This window comes from Arachis duranensis, chromosome 4 (genome assembly GCF_000817695.3).
Source record: "Arachis duranensis cultivar V14167 chromosome 4, aradu.V14167.gnm2.J7QH, whole genome shotgun sequence".
Lineage (NCBI taxonomy): Eukaryota > Viridiplantae > Streptophyta > Magnoliopsida > Fabales > Fabaceae > Arachis > Arachis duranensis.
Window position 1 is genome coordinate 119,476,543 of NC_029775.3, and position 25,228 is coordinate 119,501,770.

At 31.2% G+C, this 25,228-nt stretch overlaps 3 protein-coding genes across 4 annotated transcripts; 1 reads left to right on the forward strand and 2 right to left on the reverse strand.

The window, feature by feature from the left end:
* Positions 1 to 1,481: 1,481 nt before the first annotated feature.
* Positions 1,482 to 7,818, reverse strand: LOC107486465 (RNA polymerase II C-terminal domain phosphatase-like 3). Of its 2 annotated transcripts, none has more exons than XM_016107010.3 (12): positions 6,751 to 7,818; positions 6,507 to 6,639; positions 6,357 to 6,412; positions 6,187 to 6,247; positions 4,727 to 6,076; positions 3,593 to 4,159; positions 3,379 to 3,525; positions 3,019 to 3,287; positions 2,812 to 2,923; positions 2,474 to 2,731; positions 1,869 to 1,915; positions 1,482 to 1,764 (listed from the first exon to the last, which is right to left on the reverse strand). In XM_016107010.3, exons 1-12 carry the CDS (start codon positions 7,386 to 7,388, stop codon positions 1,701 to 1,703), a joined length of 3,702 nt encoding a protein of 1,233 aa, XP_015962496.1. In that variant the 5' UTR covers positions 7,389 to 7,818; the 3' UTR covers positions 1,482 to 1,700. The 2 variants fall into 2 exon arrangements, with proteins under 2 accessions (XP_015962496.1, XP_015962495.1); XM_016107009.3 differs by having other exon boundaries at positions 1,869 to 1,918.
* A 2,957-nt stretch (positions 7,819 to 10,775) lies between these two features.
* On the forward strand, positions 10,776 to 11,988 carry LOC107486463 (uncharacterized). Its single transcript, XM_016107007.3, has one exon. It carries the CDS (start codon positions 10,948 to 10,950, stop codon positions 11,806 to 11,808), a length of 861 nt encoding a protein of 286 aa, XP_015962493.1. The 5' UTR covers positions 10,776 to 10,947; the 3' UTR covers positions 11,809 to 11,988.
* A 1,867-nt stretch (positions 11,989 to 13,855) lies between these two features.
* On the reverse strand, positions 13,856 to 24,931 carry LOC107486464 (protein LAX PANICLE 2). Its single transcript, XM_016107008.3, has 4 exons — positions 24,468 to 24,931; positions 24,056 to 24,106; positions 23,771 to 23,843; positions 13,856 to 14,360 (listed from the first exon to the last, which is right to left on the reverse strand). The coding sequence occupies exons 1-4, from the start codon at positions 24,905 to 24,907 to the stop codon at positions 14,175 to 14,177; spliced, it is 750 nt and encodes a 249-aa protein (XP_015962494.3). The 5' UTR covers positions 24,908 to 24,931; the 3' UTR covers positions 13,856 to 14,174.
* Between the last annotated feature and the right edge of the window lie 297 nt (positions 24,932 to 25,228).

A 25,228-nucleotide genomic window follows, 5' to 3' on the forward strand; every position in this document is an offset into this window, starting at 1 on the left:
TTAACAAAAATATATATAATTTTTTTTGAAAACATTTTTTGTATTTCAAGAAATAATTCCCTTTTAGTTTAACTTAACTGGACTGCAACTCATCAATTTATAGTTTCACAGTGAATTCTACATAACCAAAACAAATTTAAGAGTATAACTCTGACACGATACTTGTTAATTTTGGGAAATATCTCAATCTAATTTGAAGCTTTTATCTAAATTTGAATATTATTTTATAGCTATAAAGGAATCTGAAGCAGACTTTCTCAAAATAATTTTACTACATTGTTAATATTAAAAATTCGACACAGTAATATCTTTTAAATATTTAGAATAAATTTTATAATATAACCCTTCTTTCTATTTTAAAATGTGAATAAATTAACAAAAAATTAAATATTAAATAAATGAATTCAATTGGTGCTAATATCTTCTTTAGTATTTTTTATTTTTCATATCATTTACTTAACATTATGAATAAAATAATATTAAATGGTCTTATAAAATCATTTCAATTAATATAAAATCGGCATTTATGTCAAATTATTGACATTTTATTCATTTAAAGATCTTGTAAACCATTATAATTCCTAAGGTATAGTTTGTGACTTAAAAATTAAACAATTAATCAACCTGAATTGTGAACTTTATTATCGTTATTCAACTGATTTTTAAACGTTGAAATGAGTGAGATTTGTTGGACACTTCAATTACAACAAAATGTCAGTCTATGGACACTCTTGCCAGCAACGAGAGCCAGACAGAGAAATAATCATTAATATTGCCAAAATTAGACAGACCATAACATGACACAACTGGATGGGGTTATCATTTTCCGTGGTCCTTATTTGGGTAGTAATTGTTAGACTCTTGCTCCTTGTTATTGTAAGCTTCTGAATTTATAAACCATTTAAACTCAATTCACTGAAATTTATGACATCAAGAATAATAGTCATTTTTAGAAAAAATGTTACTATTTCCCAATTGAATTGTTGTGAAGAAACTCAATGTTGAAATGAATTGAAGGCAGAAGCAGCAAAGGAACCAGATTGACACAGAACTGACCATATTTTCGGAATGGTTAAGGCAAACTTTCCTAATCAACTTTCTATCCTCCACCATCCCTTCCAATTTTTATTGTTTTGGTGGGATGGTAGGTTGGTTATTGATTAAGCTTAGGCCCCTAGGAATTGAACTATACACTGACACTGATCTACACTTTGAATTATCACACTAATTTCCTTGTCATCTGTCAATCCCCTTCCCCCCAAATAAAGAAAAAAAATTCCAGGGCCCCTTCTCCATGAACTGCTGCTAATATAGGAGTTGTTATTCCTTAATTTAGGTTCAGTCAATATCTTCTCAGTATAAACCTCTTTTTTCACATTTTAGCCCTATAGTTTAGGCCATTACCTTTGCTTAGTCAGCAATACATATTTCCCCCTTCTAAATTTTGGATCAGTAATTTCACTCTTGACACCCATTCTCAGCAATACAGTCCACCTTCATCTCCTGAGCTACTGGCCAGTCGGAGTAGAAGTTATACACCCGCCGACTGCCATTTCCAACGGGCGGGCTTAAGGGTCAAAATTGTCTCCTCTAACCAATTCTGATCTAATGATTTCACAACCCGCAGCCAAAATCAATGTGTTTCTTGATTTATGTTTCACATATTTTAGTTTACCAAAGAGAATTAGGTCCTTTATATTTTATAATTTAATGGCAAAATCTTGCTCGTTGGCCCTCCTATAAAGCAACGCAGATGCTTCAACCCTGTTATTTATACAAAATGGAGGGGGGGAGAAAGAAGCATGGCGAGTTAAATTTAGATGGAAAAACCGGCCAAAGGAAAATAGTTATAGAGAAGAGATATTTACCATCCAGGATGCACAATAAATTTTCCTTGGCTAGCAGCCCAAGCCACCTGCTGAAGACAAGAAAAAGCAAGTGCACCAGTCAAACATCAAAATTAAGAAAATCAAACTCTGGTAAGATTTCACATGTTTGGTCCAAGTGGGAGCAGGTTAAGGAAAGAAATGCATTTGACATTCATGAAATTCTTCTTGATTTAAGAGACAAAAAAGCACTATCCTTTTGATTTTGTCAAAAATAAGAAAGCAAATGCTGAAGTTTCCCCAAGTACAATTTGATACACCATGATTCAAGAAAAAATTGTTACAAATGGGGATCACATATATGGATGTGGATAACCGTGGTTTACTATCCACTTCTCTGGATTAAACCACAGATAATAATAACACTTCCAATGAGCATTTTCGCACTGAACTGCTGCAATTGGTACCAATTTTATTCCATCAAGTGCATCACTATTACGAGTATATTATTCACTGCAATATTGCAGAAAAATAAATCTGTTCTATATGCTTAGTACAAATAAATAAATAAAGAAATATCAAAATTATGTCATGTAGACAGGCAGAGAGACACCATAACAACACCCAGAGTAGAAGTCAAACTATACCTTATCAGTTCCAGGTGAATTTGCCACTACATGAGTAACCTGATGATCAAGCTTGTTTGTACAAACAGCACCAAATTGTTCAGCTGTCTGCCACAATGGGTGTAAATGAGGATTGGCTTCTTCACGAGGAAATACCCTACTAAATACTATTCGACAACCAGCCAAGATTTTTCTCTGCTCTGTCGCTAGGATATTTCTTACATCCACTTCATGTAAGGATGGAGAAGAAAAGAAGATTTGGTGTATTTTCTCAATAACCTGCATGTGGAAAAGAGTGATTACGCACTGCCAAATCATCTAAATCTGCCTGCCAAAGAAGAAAAAAGCAATAAACTTACTGCCAAAGAGGATGCTAGAGTTCCAGCTTCAGGTCTCTCGTCATGATCAATCTCAAGAAGAGAAGGGCCAGGAAGTCCAAATTGACGTCGACTACAGGGGAAGTATGTGTACCTATAATATCTTAAAACTTAATACAGGGATGAAGGAACCACCAAATATATGAAATCAGGAAAGACTTCAAAGTTTAATATGAATGCTTCACTTACCTTTCCACCACAATCAGGTTAAGTTTGTTATGAGGCCAGACTCTAACAGAATCATCTATAATTACAACAGCCGACTCCATTCCCAAAACCCCTTCTAAATCCTTGCTTTTGGGAACTCTCTCATCACCATCAACTGAATCAGCATCATCACCTCTAGAAATAACTCTGCCTTTAAACAGAACTCCCTTTGGATCGAGGATCTTTGCCATTTCTGTTGCATATAACTTGTTCCCCATTGTATAGAGATGCAACTCATAGAGCTTACTAGCCTGTAGAGCATTTGGATAAGTAAATTTTTTATTTCAAAATCAAGCCTCGGTATGATGTCATGCTTAAAGCATATTGAAGAATTGATATTACCTTCTCCAAGAAATTCCAGATTCCTGGCCTTAGTTTAGTCCACATTCCCATATGTGGAAAGCGAAAAAGTTGCCTCTGAGTCTTTTCTCGGTCTTGCTCTTCTTTCTTTCTCAATATCGCATCATGCACGGGATCAACTTCAACAAACTGAGGAAAAGGTTAATAGGAAACTATAGAAATTTCCATACACAGACAACCCATCGACACAAATTACCTTAGCAGAATTAAGAAGGGTGTGATCTAGGTCCAAAACAAGACATAATTTCCTAGCGGCAAACATCTTATTCTGTTCCTCTATCCTCCTAGCCCTCTCTCTCTGAATAGCAGCCTTTTGCTTCTCATCATAGCCTTCAAAAAGATGCGCAACATCTCCCCATGTACCCGGAGACTTTGAGGAAGCTGATGCATTGCCAGTCGACAGGTTCTGAGCAGTAGACACAACAGCCATCGGTTCTGCTCTATCAGATTTCAGGGGTACAGAAGCAGAAGATATGCTAGAAGATTCTTGTTTAACAGACACAATATCAGCAATATTTTTCAGATTTTTGGTGAACTGTCGAGCAATATCAGGTGGTGCAAGCTCTGTTTCAGCTCGAACCTCTGGTTTCAGGGCATTGACATTGTCCCCAGTTCCCTGGTTGTTTAATGCAGGGGATATAACGGATTTGAATTGCTCACTCCCCATACTCCCACTTTTCTGTAGAGAGTTACCATGGAGAATACGCCGTGGATCACGTGGTTTCATGCGAATCTTCCCTGGATCATCTTGTAGGATTTGTGTCTGTGTCATTAAGAGTTAAAATTAAAAACCTAGTTTCGATTGAGTATAAAGAAGTTAAAACTTTAAAGTTAAACCTCTCAATAATGAGGAATAGAAGAAATAGATAATTCGAACTTGACTTAAGCAGTTTGTACTCTATGATGTTACATGGATAATCCTCAATGGTTGCCATATTCAGAACCAGATTATTTAGTACAAAGAAAAAACGTGGTAATGTTAAACTTAAATCCAAGATGATACTTGGAAAATATAAGGCTGCAAGCAGAGTAGAAGACTATGTGGTTTGTACTTTAGTGGATCGAACCATTACTTTGCCACCTCAAATCCTCTACTACTGTTGACATTTTTGCATGTTTAATATATTTTTGTAATGCTTTCTTGAAAGCTTGGGAGTTTCAGGCACTAAAGTCTTAATTAATTATGCTATTGTTTGTGTTTGTGAATATGATTCATATGGACATGCATCTGTAACCTAACTTTAAGAAATTTGTTATAACCAACATACTGTATACCAGTACAAGTGGCCATATCCATGCAGCATTAGAATACTTTTTAAGACATATTTACCGTCGAAGTTGCTTGCGATGAAACCGGTAAGGGTCCAGTTGACTTTTGCTGAATACCAGCGGTCATTGATGGACCAATACTAACGGTTGTATTTGACCCCATTGCCAAATTTTGAATTGGTAAATGCGCCGTACCCATAGCAGGATCAGATGGCTTTTTGGCTTCAGCTGCTAATCTCTGCTGTTGTTCCATAAGAATATTTAGCAACATGGTCGGATTTACAGCAATATCCTTGAGCAAAGCAGGAAAAGCTGGGTTGATATTACTTGTAACCGGTGCCTGCTCCTTTCCATTATTAGTCACATTGAAATTACCAGAAACAGGAAGGGAACTGCTCACTGTCATAGTATTTCTGGGTTCAAAATCCGCATTCTCCTTTAAATGGTTCCTTTCTATTAACTGAGACCCAATAACATTATTCTCTTCCAACCAACCACCATTTCCAGTTGTAGTTCTTATTTCTCTTGTATTAAGCTCAGTATTTTCCAATGAACTTTTTAGTCTCTTTGCTATGGCAACATCCAGAGTAGGATCTTCAGAAGCCTTTTGCTTTCTTGACATCATCATTCCAGCCTGTTCGGTAGCACTGGAATTGGAATTAATGAAACGCAACCTAGGATCTCTACTCTTGGCTGATGTTTTCATAGGGTACGATCCAGAAACTGGAGCATCAGTTCTTGAGGTAATCAGTCCATGCACACTAGAACCATCAATAGAACTAGAAGAAACAGGTGGTTGCTCTGAAATGGTTGGCTTATTGCTTCTCAAAGAAGCACCCTTAGGAGCACTTGAGACCTCCTCAGTTGCATCAATATCCATATTTCCACCATCACCTGAAGGTGTTGGACTTGGAAGTTTATCATATGTAAAAAAAGAACTTCTACCAAATTTCTGTTGATATGTGGAAACAGCCTTCAAAGCATCAGTTTCATAGTGATGAAACTTAGAATCTTCGGTTTCAGCTTCCATCTTCCCAGACTCTATCTTACTAGCAGGCAACCTAGATCCAACCGTTCCCTCTTGAACGGAAAATGCTTTGCTAACAGGAATGCATGACGGTGCTTCTCGTGTGGGTGATGGTAAGCTGTCTATATCATGATCCTTGTGAAGGTCTAACAGTGGGAGTAGAATCCCTCTGCCTTTAATATTACTTTGTCCATATTTCAAAACTTCCAATGAACCTATTGAATTAGTGTTTAAATGCTTGCTAGAAGAAACAAATTCCCCAGCTTTCACAGCTGAAATTTCCTTAGTCATTATCTCCTTGATCACCAGTTGTGTCTCGTTGGCACAAGCCTTAATATTGTCTAAAGCACCAATAGAATCAACAGCAGAAATCATGACCTGAATCTGCATAATTGAGAAACAATGTTTCAGACTCTTATCTTACTTTCTCTAGATTGAACATTGTGTTAATGAAGTTGAAATTATTTCCAAAACTAAACTGTATGAAGCATCACCTCTTTCATATTATCAGGAGAGAACAATTGTGCAAGCTGATCCTTTACCAGAGAGAGTAATCTGACAGAAATTTCAACCAAGGCGACACATGTTAGTGAAAGAAGGTACTTCAAGCTTGTATCTTCATAGAATACAAAACTACTGAGTGAAAAATTTATACGTTGAGGACCTTAAAATGGTATCCTTGCATTGTTCCCTTCGTGAACTGTCCTTGAAGGAGAATACCTACAATGAACAAGTAACAGTCGTGAAACAATCCACAGAAGAGCAAGATATGATATCTAGAGAATCCACATGGGGAGAATCACAAGGGTCTTACAGAATATACTAATTCAACTGCTTTAAATGCCAAGAGAACAAGATCATCCCTTTCAGAAACCTCAAGTCCAGAAAGCACATCAGGCAATCGCTGCAAAGTTTTCTGCAGCCTAGAGCAAGTCCCCTCAAACGATCTACAAGAACAAATAGCCACAAATAAAACAAAATCGATTCAGTGAGAATAAACTCCAATGTCAGCAAATTAGTTGAAACAAACAAAACCCATCAACAGTTTCTTCACTTACTCCTCCACATTAGCAACTGTAACACCCTCCAGAACCTCCCTAACACTGAGCTTATCAGATGTGGAATCAGTATCAGAAGCAACTACACCACATTCAGCAGCACTCTGAACCCTCTCTGTTACTGATGCTTCAGGGTCAGCGCCATCATCATCAATCTCACCCTCCTCCAACTCTCCTTCCTCCTTATCATCATCCACAATCACCACCTCACTTGCATTCTCCTTAACACCAGCAGACCCAGAAGACGATTGATTGGAAGACATGGCAGCACTGGCATTAGCATTTGCATTCGAATCAGGATCAACGTCCATTACAAAAATTTCGTTAAGGGACCTGTTCTGTACAGCTGTTGCCCAAGCTAGATTAACCAAACCATAGCCACGGCATATAGTAGGGTACTTGGAGTATAGATCATGAACAGTCCAAACATTAGGATCGCTCCCTTTTTGCTTGTTGTTGTTGCTGCTGCTGTTGCTGCTGTTCAACTTAGCAGCCTCTTTGTTCTTGAAAACCTCTTCAGTGATCTCTTCTATAGAAGAATCGGAAATCTCACCCTCTTCCACATCGCCTACCCCCCTCTCCATACCTTCCGATTTTATAGCCTTCAAGTTCTCACAATCAGAAAATCTAAAAACCATAAATGAATCCAATCGAATCGAATCGAATAAAATCCAATCCAGCCCACAATAAACACAAAAAGGCACACACACGCTCTCTCTTTCTCTGTTTTAAATCAAGAAAATAAAAAATAAAAAACAAACTCGCGGATTTTAGGGCGAAATTTAAAGTTAGGGTTTCCAAGTTGTGTTTCTTCAAGATCTGGTGAAATTTAGGGTTTCTCAATGTTCAAAAAAAAAAAAACCAAGGCAATCAAAATCAAACTGAATCCAAGATTTCGCGGAGTGTCAGATCTGAATTACGAGATAGATCCGGAATTAGAAGGTGTTCAGGTCTTCAGATGCGAAGCGTGGATGAAGCAATAGAACTTTTTTTCGCTGAGAAAGAAGAAAGGCGAAAAAATTGTAATAATAATTCTCCTTTTCAATTAGAAAAAACAAAACATAATAACGTGAGAGTGGCGAATTAAAGAGATGAGAGAAGAAATGGAAGGTTTATATAGGGATCACACGAGGGAGAATCTATTTGTGACTCGACTTTGAATCTGGACCGTACACGTCAGTGATCCCCGAAAGGAACCGTGCAACTTGGATTGAGAATGACAGTGGTAAGAGTGTGCAGTGTAATACACGCACTAGGCTATGTATTTATTCTTGCGGTCGTGATTTTGATTTCTAAGTGAATAGCCATGTTTTTCTTGCCCCTCTCGTTTAACTTCATTTTCTTATCTTCTTACCTTATGCACAAATAGATCACTTTGGATTCGAAATTAAAGATTATAAAATTTAAATTATCAAGAAAGATTATACGCAAAATTATGACTAGTAGGTGGTAACTACGTAAAAAACTAAAAATAAAAAATTTAGAGGATTTAATATATTTAACTAAAGATTAATTTGATAACATTTTTAAATTAAAAATACTTTTTACTAAATCAAAGTAATAACAATGATATTTGATTAAATAATTTTTAAATAAAACAAGATGATCTTCATCAATAAAATACATTTGATTTAGTCTTTATTTTTGATTAAAATAAGTCCAGACAGTATTTTTGTCATCTTTCCTTACTAAAATTAAGTGCCGTGTTGATTTAGAAAATGATAGAAAGATCATCTTAACTCACTTTAATCAAGAATAAAAATAAGATCGGATATATTTTATTGACAGAAATGATCTTATTCTATTTTAAAGTGGACAGTAAAACTGCATTTGTTTTTAGGAATATCACATTAAGACAGAAATATAGAAATAAAATTATGTTTGACGGATGAAATATGAATAAAAATATTGTATTTAAAAACATTAAATTAATGTATTTTGTATTTATTTTAATAGGAAGGACATAGAGACACTAACAAGAGACATAACTTATTTTTTATTTTTCTTATTATTCTTGTTCGTTTTTTATAATTATATTTTTTATTATTATATTTTTCTTCTCAAATTTTTTAAATGAGAATAAATTAAGTTTTTATAATTTATTCTAATTTATTATTAAACAGAATAAAAAATACAAAATTTTGTGTCTCTATCTTTTGTATCTTGCCTTATCCTTTCTCAGAAACAAATACAGGCTAAACCTAATGCTATGTTTGTTTGAGTGGAAAATTGAAGGAAAGAAAAGGGAGGAAAGAAAATAGGAAAGAAAATGATTGTTTTTCATTGTTTGGTTGAAGATGAAAATTGAAGGAAAAGAAAATGGATGAAAAAAAAAACTGGTGGGCCCACCAATTTTTTTTTCTCCAACATTGGAAAGAAAATGGAGAGAAAACTAATGTTTCTCTTTCTCTATTTCAAATACTATCCCTTCACTTTTTCAATATATATTATAATATAGGGGTAAAATTGTCTTTTTATAATATTTCTTTCCTTCTTATTTTCCTTCCAACTAAATATATTAAAGAAAATAAAAATCCACTCAATTTCTTTCCTTTCCTTTCTTTCCTTTCTATTTCCTTCTTCTCTATTTCTTTCTTTTTAACCAAACATAGCCTAAGGAAGTTGAATATTTACTTGCGATTTAACTAAAGTGTATTGCCATTTAACATAACGTTTTCTAAATATTGAGAAAAAGAAAAAGTCTAAGGGCAGCAATTTTTGTATTTTTTGGCCAGCACTTAACCATAAAAAAAGTGAGTAATTTCTTATTATTAGATGTAATCTTACATCATTAAAAATACTATTAATAACCAATTGATGGTTACAAAATACCAAAATTGCTGACCCTAACATTTCTCCAGAAAAAATTATAAATATCTTAATAATTTTCACTGTAACCCTTTGCAGCAAAGAGATTGTGAGATCATCGTCCACAAAACATAAAGCTTAAGTCGCTCTTATATCTCACATTCATTTGCACTCTAATATCCTGCTTTGTTTTTTAGGGAAAACAAGTGAATCCCACATTTCATTGCAAGGCAACAATGCCAATAATATTTGGCCAAAAAAGAAACTAGTGAGATAGTTACGTCGTTATAAATAAATTAAAAAAATTAGTGTGCTTGAGAAAAGAATTGCCACATGTTGCTTGACACAATCGTTTTCATTTCCAACGGGAAAATATTTCTACTTGTCCTTTCAGTTCAAACCACGGGCATCTTAATCTTAAATTCTTTAACAATATCAAATAGATTCAGCTTCTCTCTTTTTCATTTTATTTTTATTTTTATAAAGATGACATATATCTGGAGTGAGAACTGAGAAGAGTGTCGTTATTATTACGTTTATGATTATTTTGTGGTAGACTTCACATTCATATGGCATGCTAGCTAGCTAGAACATGTTCACATGTGATATAAGTCTTAAATAATAGATTAAAAGTAATATTAACTTTTTTACTATACCAGAAATGTAGACAAGTTAACTGGCAAATCCACCTAAGTTTCATAATCAAAATAAAAATGTAAGCTAATGGCAATTTCATTTTTATTTTATTATTATTTTTAATTTTTTATTCCTCTAATAGAATGTGAATAAAAAGGGAATAGATCAACCGCATGACGGCATGATGATAAAAATCAAGTAAGAAATTAATTCATTTAGATAAGTTCGAATCTTTTAAAATTTAACTAATGTAGCGAACACTTTTTATTTTCTTCAATTAAATTTATATAATTATATAATTTTAAATACTCAAGTACCGAGATGATTTTTTTTTATAGACATTAAGACATAAAATCTAAATCAAAAGATTATTTAATCAAATTTCTTAAATTATTTAACAATTTGTAAATATCAACCTCTGCTTATAAATTTTTACCTAAAATAAAATAAATTATCAACTCCGTCATCTATCACTAATCAATTCAAACACAATAAGAAGAATCCACTATGATTAATTAGTGAGTCACACGTGGCAATTGGCGAGTGGACCCATTTAGCTTTCAGGTTGTTGTTCCAATCCTGAATCTACGACCATTCTCCTCCACATAATACACTAATCACTACCACAAATTTCGGAAACCATCCAACGGTCAAGACATAAGGAACCGTATCGCACTGTTTGCGCCCTCACCTCACCGGAAAACTCCTTGACTCCCTTATCCTGCGCACCTTCTCACTGCAACTGTAACTATAATGGCGGCTGAGCCCGAAACACTCCAACCGCCGCCGGAGCTTCCAATCGCCACCGCACCTTCCGCCCCGGAGGAAACGGCAGCGGATCCTACGACGACAACGGCGCAGCAGCAGCCCGCCGCTGAGAATCCCGGTCCTCCGCCACTCGCTCCGAAACGTCAACGCCGTCCAAGCGTTCGTCTGGGAGAGATCGGAGACCAACGCGCCTCCGCAACCAACCATGAAACTCACACGCGCCGCCCGAGCATGCCTCCATGGAGCTGGCGTATCCGCTCGAAAGAACCTTCCAGGACAAACTCGAAGGCTCGTTCCCTAACGAACCTCCCTAACGGCGGCGAAGAAATCGCTGAATTCGGTAACAAACGCGGTAAATCGAAGCGAGCTTCAACAGCAACAAAGCGTGTGAGATCGAATTTCGCTCCTCGAACCACAGTAACAACAGCAGCAGCAGCAGCAGCAAAAACAGAAAACAACAACAACGACAACGGAGAAGAAGAAGCTTACCGTGATTTCGATTACGAGCAGGAAGACGAAGACTATCACGATGACAGTCCAGTGCACTCGGTCCACGACGACGACGGTTACTGGCACATAGGGAGGCACACGGATCGAGCTAGGGTTTCGGAAAACGACGTGGTTGAATCGGATTCGAGGGAAGGGAGGAAGTGCGAGGGGGTGAGGTCGTGGTTGCTGGAGCTAGGTCTGAGTAGGTACGCTCCGATGTTTGAGATTCATGAGGTGGATGATGAGCTTCTTCCGATGCTGACATTGGAAGATCTCAAAGATATGGGGATCAATGCCGTTGGTTCTAGAAGGAAAATGTACACTGCGATCCAGAAGCTTCGGAAAGGGTTTCCATGATCATGTATGTATGTAATGTAAATTGTTAATGTGAAGTGTGTGTCTATGGTTTCTAAATCTTAAGTTCTCTTTCTTATTCTGCTACCTTGAATTATATAGTTGATGTAGATATATGCATGTGTAAGATGTTTCCTTTTGTGTTTCTGGTAAGTATGAATGAATAGCAATGGTTGTTATCTATTTTGATCTTCAGTTGAAGCTTTTGATAACTTGTTTTCTTTCTCTGTTTTTAGTAGCAGTTCTGTTACCTTAATTGAACTAGTTTTTGGTGGAGGGGTCATATCTATTCATTCATTTGAGTCTTCAATTGTTTGATGTTTCTGTGCTCTAATTATGCATGTGGAGCTTGGATTGAACTGAATATCTTTGTAATCTTGTATCTGAAAATCAAAATTAACAGGCTGGATAATGTGTTGTCCTCCATTTTGATTAATCTATTAATCTTTCAGCTACTTGATCATGTAGGATAACTTGGATGTTATCCTGATAAGATTTCTGGTTTCTGCAATTGAAGTGATTGATAATCATGAAATATACAATATCTGAGGCTGGATTATTGTTTTAACCTTTCATACACTTAATCTATATTTTAAGTTTGTAGCTTTGAATTTTGATACAAAACTTGTGATAATCTTATAATTCTTTTATGGTGAGATAATGCATACATATGCAATGGGAGACATATAAAATTGGACTTAGACAATATATGCTGATCTGATAATCATGTTGAGAATCCACAATTAAAGCTACTGATACATGCTTTATATGTGGTTGTGAATCTTGGGTATGATAGAAAGTGATTGGTCATTTTTAAGTTTGCTTTGTTTGAGATTTGGATTTTATTTATAGTTGAGGTCCTTTTATTCACATATTTGCAACTTTGGATGAATTTTAAGTTGAAATAATAGGATGATTGTCATCAGTTTGCCTCATGTACATAAGTACACTATATATACTTTGGATGAATTTGATGGTTTTATTTATAATTGACTATGCTTGTGACTTAGATAGCCATTTTCTCAGGCATAGTTAATTTTCTGCATAATGTCGGTGAGTTTGATCTGCATTATTTTCACATTAGGCTCTTGTGTGCTTTTAAATGGAGGTCCCCGTTCTTAGTTTTCTTTCTTTTTCTCATATGTGATGTTATTTAACTCTAAAACTCGCTCTAAATAATTACAACTTTATTCAAACTTTGCGAAGGTAATTACATTAATGATGTGTTATATATTTTGAATTCAGCACACTATAAACACCATTAATTTGTCTACTCAAAAGCTCTAATAGGGTAGATTCATTCATTCACTATACAAAGGAAATCACTAGCTATGGTTTAAGATGATATGGGCCGTATGAAGTTTCTTTCTGCTCTTTTTGGGCCTGGACTCTTGTTTATATTTTGAATTGCCAAATTGCTGGCCTGCTCAAAATCATTTTTCTTAGCTCATAAGTTCTTATCATTCCTGACCAAAAAAAAGCTCTTAACGTTGACCAAGAAGAAAGTCCATAATCTTCCTATTTTTCTATCTATGAAAAAACCCACGTATGGCCCAAAACATAAAAGGAAAAATCTTTCACTACCATTAATTTTGGGGGAAAAAATAACTGAACCCTAATGTTTGCTTTCATATACTCACTTCTACCACTTTTATGTCTTGGCATAGTCTTCCTTTAACTTATATAGACTTGACTCTTTGCTTTGCTCTTTTGCGGGTTTTGTTGTATATTGCAGCGATAAAAAAAAAAACCCTGAAAAATTCAGAGATATTATGCTTAATATAGAAGAAGCTATATGGATATGTCATGTGTTTTTGCACTTGCACCAAATAAAGTTGAACTTTATGTAAGTTGAATTAAAATTTGTTAAGTACAAATTTAGAAAAGGAACTGTACCCACGTTAGATGTTACTAATAAAAACACATGCATGTATCCAAATAAAAGCATTGATATGACATGCATTTAGCTGGACACAACAATACTTAAATTAGAATAAAAACAAACTAAAAGTGGGAAAATAGTGGTTAGTGGATCAAATTAGATTAATAAGTTTTTGTTGTTGATAATACAGTTGATGATGGTAATAATAATTCCCCACCCACCTCATAATATATATGAGAATAAAAATGTATGGGCAACAATAATAGTACTTGCCACCGCAAAACCCTAATTCATGTCATCAATAAGGGGGGATTTTTTTTTTTTTAAAGGAAGCAAAAAAAAATTTAATAATAATCAAAACCCATTAGAATAGAAAAATTGGAAAAGTAAAAATAAAAGAACAAGTAAAAAAAGAAAAGAAAAGAAAAGAAATGGTTTAGATAAGTTAATAACAAGGATACAATAAAATTAAAGTGATGAGTTGTGATTAAGCATTGGTTCTACTGTAATGGAGAACCATGACATGATCTGTGGTTGATGAATCTGAAAGCAAAGGTGTTGATGTTGTTGTTGTTGTTGTGTTGGTAGTGTCCCTCTGAGTCCAAATGTTATCCCTCACATGCTGCAACGTTAAGAATGGTAAAAGTTTCTGTCCTCTGCATGTTATCTCTATCTGCAATAATAATACCAATTCATTCATTGAATCATTATATTATTCATTCCACACTTTATTCATAATCATTATCATCTTCAATTCAACCATATGCACACACATCACATGTCATATGTTATGTTATGTTTAAGTATATATAGAAATAGATCGAAAAAGAAAGAAAAATCTTTGTTATAACAATTCTTTTACTATTTCTATTCACTTAAAAAATATTTAATTATTCTATTGATACCTATAATTTTACCAAATTTATAATTAGATTCTTATATTTTTTATTTTTAATTGAGTTCATCCATTGTTTTTAATTTTATAATTAAGTATTTTTTAAAATAGAAAATATTAAAATTAATTGAATATTTTTTCGCAAATTAAAGGTATTTATAATTAAAAATCTAATTAGATCTTTGACTGCATGTATTTTGGAAGAAACATTCTGTTAATTTTTATGTTTTCGACATAAAAATTATTTAATTACAAAATTAAAAATAATATAAAGATATAATTAAAAAAAAGTTATAAAAATTTAAATAAAAATTTAATAAAACTATAAGAAATAATAGAATAATTAAACATTAAAAAAATTTAACTTTAATATAATATCACACTATTAAGACATTAGTAAGAGTAGTGTTTTTAGAAATAATTAAAATGTGCCATCAATAATGTAACATACTAGAATACACATACAATAATATATACAAAGGTTATAATTAATTAAATAAATAAAATTCATATTATAATTAGCTATGATTGAACTTATTACCTATACACATTAACTTGACTACGTGAGTGTAAGAAATGATAGTTATAATTAGCATATATATACTTTTATATCATTCCTCTATCAATCTTTTTCAATTTCATGATTTTCATATATACAATTCCAGAATCATTGTTATGATTACTTTTCTTATAATCTCAGTATTATTGATATCTATGTATCTCTCTTTACGCGAGGGGACGCTAGCTTTAGTTCACTTCAAAGTAAAGACTCTACACTATTGAATAATAAATAATTAAATATACAAAACTTATAGCATATTATGATGATTTCATAATCAACATTTTGTGAATAAGGAAAGCAAGGAATATATAGAAACAACTGTAGAATTTTTATTTTTATTTTTATTTTAGTTCATTAACTTGAATTGGTATCATCATGTTACGTATAATAGTAATCTTATCAATTTCTTCTCATACATACATACATTCAATGTATTGTGTGTGCAGAAACGAATTAATAATACTCAAGATACACACAATTTTCTTTAGCTATAAATTTTATTTAAATTCTAAATTATAAATTTTAATTTCTAAATTCTACATTCTCTAAAAACAAAAATAATTACATAAAAAATTAATTTTTAAAAATTAATTCTCTATATTTATTAAAAAATTTAATTATTCTATTAGTTCATATAGTTTTTATATTTAAAACTGATCTAATTATAAAAATAAATAAAATATAAAAATTATAAAAACTTAATTAAAATTTAATAAACTATAAAAACTAACCGAATAATTAATCCTTATTAAAACAAAGCATGAAACACACATACACAGTGATGTTATGCAGATTAGTAAACTAAATTAAGACAAAATTTCTTTTTTTTTTTAAGCAAGAATTGAAATGAAAATATGAAATCAGGATGAAGTCATGCTTTGTCAGTGGCTTACGTCTAGGGCCTACTAACCAATGCATACAATCTTTGTAACTTCTACTTTACGCATAAGATTGATCCACTTCCCTCTATTTATTTTCATATTAATTAATGTTAGAGAAAACAAAAAAGAAAAAAAGAAAAGCAATTTATTTTCTTCTATATATTTTAATTTAGTTTATTAAATGAAGCATGCACGCATATTTGGGTCAGCGGGTAATCGTGGAAATGGCCACCCAACCCACGATCTTAAAAACTGCTCCCTCTTTAATCATTATAGGGTCCCACAAGACTTTGCTCCTAAGCCATAATCATCATCCCTTAGACTTCAATGTTTTTTTTTCCTATTCTATTTAATTAAATACATTTTCATATTCATATAGTACTAGTATTTATATTACTATTATCATAAAGTAGTATTATCCTACATCAATAAGTATTAATGTATCATACTATAGCTATAATGAACAACATCATTAAAAATATTCTTAAATTTTATTTTATTTTAATTTTATCTCAAAAATTTTTTATTTGTATTAAATATATTTAATTTTTTAAAAAATTTAAAATCAATCAACAACAATTTTATAAGAACAACCATTAACACAAACAAATCAAGCATAATTTTTATGCATTATTGTTAGTTTAATCATAAATTTTTTTTTTTAAATTTAGCCGTCAATGGTATATTACTATATTTGATGCAAATCAAAAACTTCTATAACAAAATTGAAATAAAATAAAATTTAGGAGTATTTTTAAAACTTTTGTCAAACTTCAAAAACAAAAAATATACTTTTTACCCTAAATTTTACTAAGATATTATTGAAAAGAGACAAAATTTAAATTCACTCTATTCAGTATTCACCACTATCTATTGTTTTATTTTTTTATTTTAATTCAACCACCATGCCTATTTTCATTATCATTTTTTTGTATCAATATATAATTATTATTCAACTCTTTAATTATTTCATCAGGTGTATAAAAGTATCCAATGTTTTTAGATATGGGAGAGATGTATATTTAAAAATTATGCTAAAAATAATTGAGAAAACATACAAAAACAAGAACGTAGAATAAAATATGATGAAAATAATGGATCCATGAACCACGGCGAAGAATAGGCTAAGACACCATATAGAGACTATCATAATCATAATATTAATATTAATATTAATAATCATAATTTTAATATGAGATATATATAAAATAATAAGTTGTATTATATATATCTTCTCTTGTTCGAAGGGACCTAATCACTACGCGTTTATATTACTAAAAATTTTCATGGATCATCATGCACGTCTTTATCACGTTGCGCCACCCAAACCCTAATGCATGCGAGCGTCAACATTACTACATGAAATTATTGCCCTTTTTTATTTTTCTTTTTTTATTTTATTTTATTTTCAGCATCAACTAACTAATAACTAGTTCTATATAAGTCATGTCAAACAAACAAACAACGTGAAAATTCAGATGCAGTTAACTTTACGTGAAATTGATAGTTGAGAGTCGTTAAATAATTTGATAAGTTTAACTAAATTATCATCTAACGACTCTTAACTATTAACTTCACATGAAATTAACTGCATCTGAGTTTTCACCAACAAACAAATAAATAAATAAAAAGGTTAACTCTCTCTACCCTCCTAAACCATGTTAATTAATTAACAATTAACGTGTTTTTTTTTATAATGGTGCATGCATATCACTCACCAACTTTAATGTTTTTTATTTAGATTGTGATGAGATATTTTTTCACTTTCTTGGTATGAAAGTATATATAATTCCTCTACTCAAACTAGACGCCTCCTTACCTCAGCCACAAAATATTTCTTATTATGTCAAACTCTTAATCAAGTTTATCTACAACAAATTTAATATTAGCCCTAGAAAATTACATGATGTGAGTTCTAATATATACAATAATAATAATAATAATAATAATAATAATAATAATAATAATAATAATACTAATTCCATTCAAACTAATTAAAAATTGCTGCATATTCACATTATGATAAGATTAATTCTCCTAATTAATTTTTTTCATTATTATATATTCACAAAACTCAAACATAAGTAAGATATATATAATTTGAACAACCTTGTTAGTTGGGTATAATATATAATATATACTACCTAAAATAAAAAAAATTATAGAAATTGCTTAGTTTTCAATCGTGGATAGTACTAAAATTAGATTTGGATTTTGTTGTTATTATAGAGAATCATCACATCATGTAGTTTCATAAACTGTGGTTGGTGGAGGATGGACGCTACCTATTTATAATAATGGAATTCTCCCTTTTTATGAGAGTGCTGCACTTAACATTTTGATGGACCTTTTTAATTAATCCAAAATTAAATATTCCATATAAAAAAATTAAAGGATAATAGAAAAAAATGGAAATGGAAGGGACCTACATGAAAAGTGTGGGGAAAAACAAGCGAAAGCGTGACGAAAAGTTGAGAGAATGAAAGAGCATGCAAAAATGGGTATATATGGAAGTGTGGTGAGAATGACAGGGTCCACGTGTGATTTTCAAAGCCCTAGGATATGGTGTTAGTTTGAGTTAATAAATAATTAATTAAAATTAGTTAAATAAACAATTATCAAAACATATATATTATTATAGGTAAAAATTCAGGTGCAGTTTACTTTACGTGAAGTTGATAACTGAGAATCATTAGATGATTTGACTGATTTGATTAAATTTTCATTTAACGATTCTCAACTATCAACTTCACGTGAAGTTGACTACACCTGAATTTTCATAATTATTATATATATTTCAATCTTTTTGTATGAATATAGAGAATATGAGTAGTGGTGTCAATTAAGTAGGCCAAGATAAAGATATATCATAGATATATATCCAAGTTGGAACATGTGATTTTACATCTTAAAGTCAATGCACTCTTTATAAATTAGAAAAAGCAATAATAAGGAAATGGAAAACAAATCAAAATTTAAAACAAAAGTTAGGGATACACATATCTTCCACCATGAAAGACATCTTTTTGATTTCTTGTATTCATTATTCCCTAGACTATCTATTATCCATGTTCATATTGTCAATATTAACAAAACAGGTTATATATATTCCAAAAACAAACCCTATGTATGCATGTCTTATTTTAGAATATAATAAGTATTAAAACCAATTTTTAATCAGTTAATTATTTTATAAAACTATTTTTTTATAGAGGATTTAGGATTTAAAATTAAAAAATTATTAACTAAAAAGGTTGGCTTTCTAATTAAATTATTTAGAATATTTTGCTTAACATATTTAAGATTTAAGATTAAAATGGTTAGTTTATTTAGTTACCGTTTTTATAATTAGATCCAACAATAATATTCTTAATACCTGAAAAATATCACCATCTTTGACTTATTAATATTGAACCTCCTAATACCTAAGGGAAAACAAATGGTAGCCCTAAATTTATTATTTTGAATAAAACTAATTAAAAAATTAAAGCATGCAAGTAAAGATTAACCTAAGTATATCTACCTACCTAGAGAATATGTTATTAGGGCAAATTTATAATACCTATTAAACTCAATCATTGAGTTTCTTATTCCAAATTATATGTATGAGGTTTTCCCTAATAACCAGCTAGCCCTATTCTTATTTTAATTTATGGCTGGTGATGATGTGTATAACCGAGTGGTCCTAGGTTGACTTCACATTATTATTATTATTATTAAGGCCTAATAAAAATTAATTAGATAGGAATAATGTTGAGTGCCTCACACATTCTAACTAAAATAAAATGGATTACTCTCATCAGAATAGTAATTAACATATAAACATGTAATGAATAAATACATAAATACAAATGAAGTTTTAGTTTAATTATTTGATGCCATGAAATAATAAGGCTAAATTAAGTATTTTCCTAGAAGTTTAATTTGTTGTAAGTTGTGAATTATACCTTTTTAAAACAGGTTCTCAAGTTAGGTGAAAAATTAGGTACAGTCGACTTTATGTGAAGTTGATAGTTGAGAGCTGTTAAATAAAAATTTAGTCAAATCAGTCAAATCATCTAACGACTCTCAATTATCAACTTCACGTTAAGTTAACTGCGTTTGAGTTTTCACTCTCAAGTTAATAAAACTTAGTTGATGCCTTATCCTAAATTTATAAATAATATATATATTAATCTAGAGACCAATCATCTATATGTCATATTATTTTAATAATATACATTTTATGGTAGAACTGAAGAAAATAGATAATGTTGCTGTCTTAATCTCATCTTGATGAGAACATGAGTTGGAAGTTAGAAAATTAATTAAAAAGAAAAAGAAAAATAATAAAATGGAGGATTTGGGGATCTATAAATAAATGAAGAGAAAAACATGGAGGGTTGACCAGAATGAAAAAGAATAACTTGCATGAAATTCTAAGAGAATATATAATAATGGAATGTCGACTATTGCATGTGTGTGTATGTCCTGTAACCTAGCTAACGTGATATATATTTTTAGATATTGTTTGGTAATGCAAACCATAAACGTATATCTAACATTTTGGGTTCTTCACTAACAAATTCAACTAAACAATTAGGTTTAACTCATAGCTGTTTTTTTTTTCCGTTTATTATAATACTACTCGATGATCTCAAAAAGTTAAGCCAATAAGAGAAAATAACATGAATAATTATATTTTTAACAATTTTTTTTTCTTTTTCTATATGAAGAAATTTATAACAAGCTAAGAAAACTTTAAAATTAATTTAATAATATTTTGAATTTTTTTAGCTTATTATTAGCTTTAATTTGTTGTTTTGTGCATAACACTTCTTCTAATGAAAAATCCAAACACAATAGGTACTCAACTACTCAACATTGTGACTCATTTTCAAGCAACATTGACCACCATAACACAAAATTATTAATATTAAAACTCATGGGAGAACAAAAAAAAAATCATCTTTTTGGAAAATTAAATATCTAATTAACGGTGAAAACCCAAATCATAATAATTAAGCTAATATGGTCAATAAAAAAAAGAACCAATTCACTCATCAATGTATTTTTTAAACGTATTTGGAGAAAGAAAAACTATATAACATGTAAAACATGGTGAAAATTCAGGTGAAGTCGACTTCACGTTAGATGATTTGACTGATTTGACTAAATTTTCATGTAAAGACTTTCAGATATCAACTTCACGTGAAGTCGACTGTATATGAGTTTTTACTATAAAACATATATAGGTTAAAAAACTATCACGTATTAAAATACTTTTCAGCACTCATTGAAAACTTAATTACTTATTAAGACTTATGCTGAAACTTAGCAAAATAGTTGGAGGAAAAAACAAAAAGAGATAATAATGTGACCGAGAATGATCAAAGCATATAATTAGAGTTTCAAAGACTTTTAACAAAACTTTGCGGGGAGGAGAAGGAACACTAACTAGCAAGTGTTATAGATGTTAATTATATCATTAGATTTGGAAATTAAATAATGAAGATAAAAGTTTAATTCATAATATTCTTATAAGAGGGTAAAAGTTTAATAAAACAATCACTATAAAGACAAACATGCATTCCTATGAAAAAAATGTTTTTTTTTTTTTTGCTTCAAAAATGGTATTTTTTATCAATTTCATACTAATAGCTTGATAATGGTATTTTTGGACTACCCCTATTTATGATATCCATCAAAGATGTTAAAATAACAACTATTTATAAAGATTATATTATTAAATTTTTTATATATCTTTAAATAATGTGAAAATTTTAATATATACTTATTCACATTCAAGAGTGGTTCATAAATGTTTCCAAAGTGGGCGATGTATGTAAGTACGGTATTTGGTATCATATAGCAAAGTACAAATGAGACACATAGTTGGGTGAGTATCTAATCATTTTATATATGTATATATATGTATTAAAGGAATGTATGAATAATTTTAATATATTCCATATATATACATATGTTACTTGGTTTCTTCTTCTAAGGATTCAAAACCTTTTTCCAGTAATTATTAGGAAGCAACTAGTAGTGGTGTGTTGGATGATGAAGTGTGCATGAAGTATGTTATGGGACACACGCTATAATGTGCACACCATAATAATATCACTTAATGCATGGCCTCGTGCACATATTTAATAATTACCATGTATATAAAAAATCGGGTGCAGTTTACTTCATATAAAATTGATAGTTGAGACCTGTTAAATAATTTAACAGGTTTGACTTAGTTAATTGCACTCGAGTTTTCAGTATAATACACAACATTAGTGTCCTAGCTATACTTTAGAATTTTGATTATGTATCATTACTCATGCACAATGCAAAGATTATTAGAGATTGTTGAAGAAAATTACACTAGGGTTATTGATTAGTATATCTATGAGCTGATTACTATACATAATGTACAAGAAAAATTCTTAATACTATTGATTAAATTAGTAGAATTTGAAAATGGAAGATTAAAAAAATCATATTACAATTTATTTTTAGATTAACTACATTGGTTTGTTAACAATATTGTGCATGGAACACTCATATATATAACATGCATTTCAATGATCAACTACTAATTCACAATTTAGTTCCTTTTTTATAATTAAAACATGCTTAATTTTTATATAGAGAAACAAACAAACAAAGATATATAAAAAACTAATTAGGGTTAATTCTAGATAGGTTTAGTTCCATCTTATTTTAGCAATTTCTATCAAATTTTTTTCTTCACATACATGATGGTGCATGCCACCGAAAGGTTACTTTCATGCAAAAATCAGTGGTAGGTCATAGGAATGATAAACTACTCCATCGTATATAGAGTATGATAATTTGAAATGAGTGAAACTAACCCAATTATCAATATCATCAAGTATATAAATATAGCTTCCTCATGTGAAATTATAACTTTGATCTAGAAGAAGTGAAAAAGAACTAATAATAATAATAATGGAGTACACACACATATTTTTTTCCCTTGAAGTAATTAGTAATTATTATTATTATCTTTAATTGAGTTTTTTTTTTTTTGAATAGTTAACATACACCTAACTTATAATATCCAAATTCCACTCATCACCACCAAACTTAAAAACATATAACTAACCAAATGGAGGTTTAATTTCTACTTAGGATCCTATGTGGATTATTAGTCTTGGATGGATTTGGATTTAATTTACTAGAATATAGAAGATTGAACCCATGTCTAATCTAATCTAATCTAATCAAAATCATGTTTCCCAATTTCCATGACATATGAGTATGAGTGTCATATAATAATGCAAATAAAATAAAAAACAGAAATTGAATGTGACCATTTAGAAATGTACATTTTACCTACACAATTTTCATTTTTTTTAATTCAATAAAAGATTTATGTGAAGAAGGAACATCATCTTATTATATCTCTTTTAGTTCTTATGTAACTTTCATGTCCCTAAAGGCTTTCCCCAATTTGATGTACTTAAGGGTACTTACAATGAAAAAAAAAAAAAAAGATTAACCCCATTTTGCTTTTCGGATTGTCCTATGTAACTTGATTTATTTTATTTTATTTTTTTACTTTTCTATTTTCTTAACATGGTTAGATGATGCTAATAATAACAATATTTAGGTAGCATACAACAAATAAAAAGATGGATAATTAAGATAGAACAAGAGCTAAGATGAAGTTAAAATGCATTAATTATATTAGAACATAGATTAAAGAAATGATTTAAATTAATTAAGAAAAGTAATAATAATAATACCTCTGATTCCATTTGGAGCCTGAGTTTGCTAACTAGATATTTCATTAGCAACCGAACTGTCATCCTTCCATCTCTGAAATAATTAAATGAAAGTCAAAATGAAATGATGAAAACTCTCTCTCTCTCTTTCTTTCTTTCTTCAAAATACACAAAATCAAATCATCATGAGAAAATATTGATAGCACACTGACATGAAAAAAGAGCCTCATTGCTGTTCATCAAGCTAGCTATAATATATAAGTGCAGAGAAAAAGAAAAAGAAAAAGAAAAACATTAATTACTTACTTGATTCTAAGGTAGCTCTTAGCTATTTGAGGTAAAAATGGTTCTCTAACTCTGCATTGCAAATCAATTAACACCAAAAGAAAAAAACATGATTAAAGTTAATTAATTGCACTTAATTACAAAGCACATTGCTAAATAATGAAACAAAATTAAGAAGAAAAAAGAGGGCATTGAAAAATACAAGAAAATTAAAGTAGAACAATACTAATGAGAATGAATTAATGAAGGTGAAAACTCAGGTGAGTCGACTTCACGTAAAATTGATAGTTGAAAGTCGTTAGATGAAAATTTAGTCATATCAGTTAAATCATTTAACAGCTCTCGGTTATCATCTTCACGTGAAGTCTACTGTACCTGAGTTTCTACTATTAATTAGTTTAATTAATTATGATTAGAGATAGATAGAGCTTACTGGTTTTGTTCAGCTTGAAGCATGAACCAAATTCCAGAATGAGGTCTTCTTGGAGGATCAACAACTCTAACTGTTGAAGAAGTGAAATCTTGAGAGCTGCTTGGTCCAGCCACATCAAATTGATGAGGAGGAGGGAAGTGATGATGAAAGGGAGTAGTGGTTGGAAAATAAGAAGGCCTCAAAGAAGAAGAAGAACAAGATTGTGATAAAGACGACGAAGATGAAGAAGAAGAAGAAAGAAAAGGAGGCATGAGAGGATGTGAAGAAAACGATGATGCCCAATTCATTAGCATCATGTCTTGTTGTTGATGAGTTGCAAAGGTTGTTGTTGGAGCACTCATGTTGGGTCCACATGCCATGGACATAGACATGGACAAAGACATAGATGTTTGATGTTGTTGTTCATAGAAGAAAGAAGAAGAAGAAGAAAAAGGAAACATCACTGGCCTTGAATAAGAAGAATAAGAAGACTGTAGCTGCAGCCATTGTTGAAGCTGCTTCTTCTTCAAGATGATGATGGTGATGGTCTTGTTTTGTTGTTGCTGCATCATGATCATGATCATGAAAACCTATGCTCAATTGAAGCCAGTTACTGCTATTATTGTTGTTGATTCCTGATTGTTCTTCTTCTTCTCCATGTTCTTGTTCTTGTTCTCTTTCTCCCTTTGAAGTTGAACCTGGTTCAGCTTCTTCTTCTTCTTCAGCTTCATGGTGGTTGTTGTTGGTGGTGGTGGCTCTTGACAGATCCTCTGCCATGTGAT

Bases quoted from the DNA above. Each gene is read 5' to 3' on its own strand.
- LOC107486465 (XM_016107009.3), bottom strand. From the start codon at position 7,388: ATGGTTTTTAGATTTTCTGATTGTGAGAACTTGAAGGCTATAAAATCG. The intron at 6,248-6,356 runs GTCCTCAACGTA...AATTTCTGTCAG, and splicing joins TGCAAGGATACCATTTTAAG to ATTACTCTCTCTGGTAAAGG. The intron at 1,765-1,868 runs GTAAATATCTCT...TATAAATAACAG, and splicing joins TTTATTGTGCATCCTGGATG to GGTTGAAGCATCTGCGTTGC.
- LOC107486463 (XM_016107007.3), top strand. From the start codon at position 10,948: ATGGCGGCTGAGCCCGAAACACTCCAACCGCCGCCGGAGCTTCCAATC.
- LOC107486464 (XM_016107008.3), bottom strand. From the start codon at position 24,907: ATGTTTCCTTTTTCTTCTTCTTCTTCTTTCTTCTATGAACAACAACAT. The intron at 23,844-24,055 runs GTAAGTAATTAA...TAATTATTTCAG, and splicing joins AAGAGCTACCTTAGAATCAA to AGATGGAAGGATGACAGTTC. The intron at 14,361-23,770 runs GTATTATTATTA...TTATTATTGCAG, and splicing joins GGCTCCAAATGGAATCAGAG to ATAGAGATAACATGCAGAGG.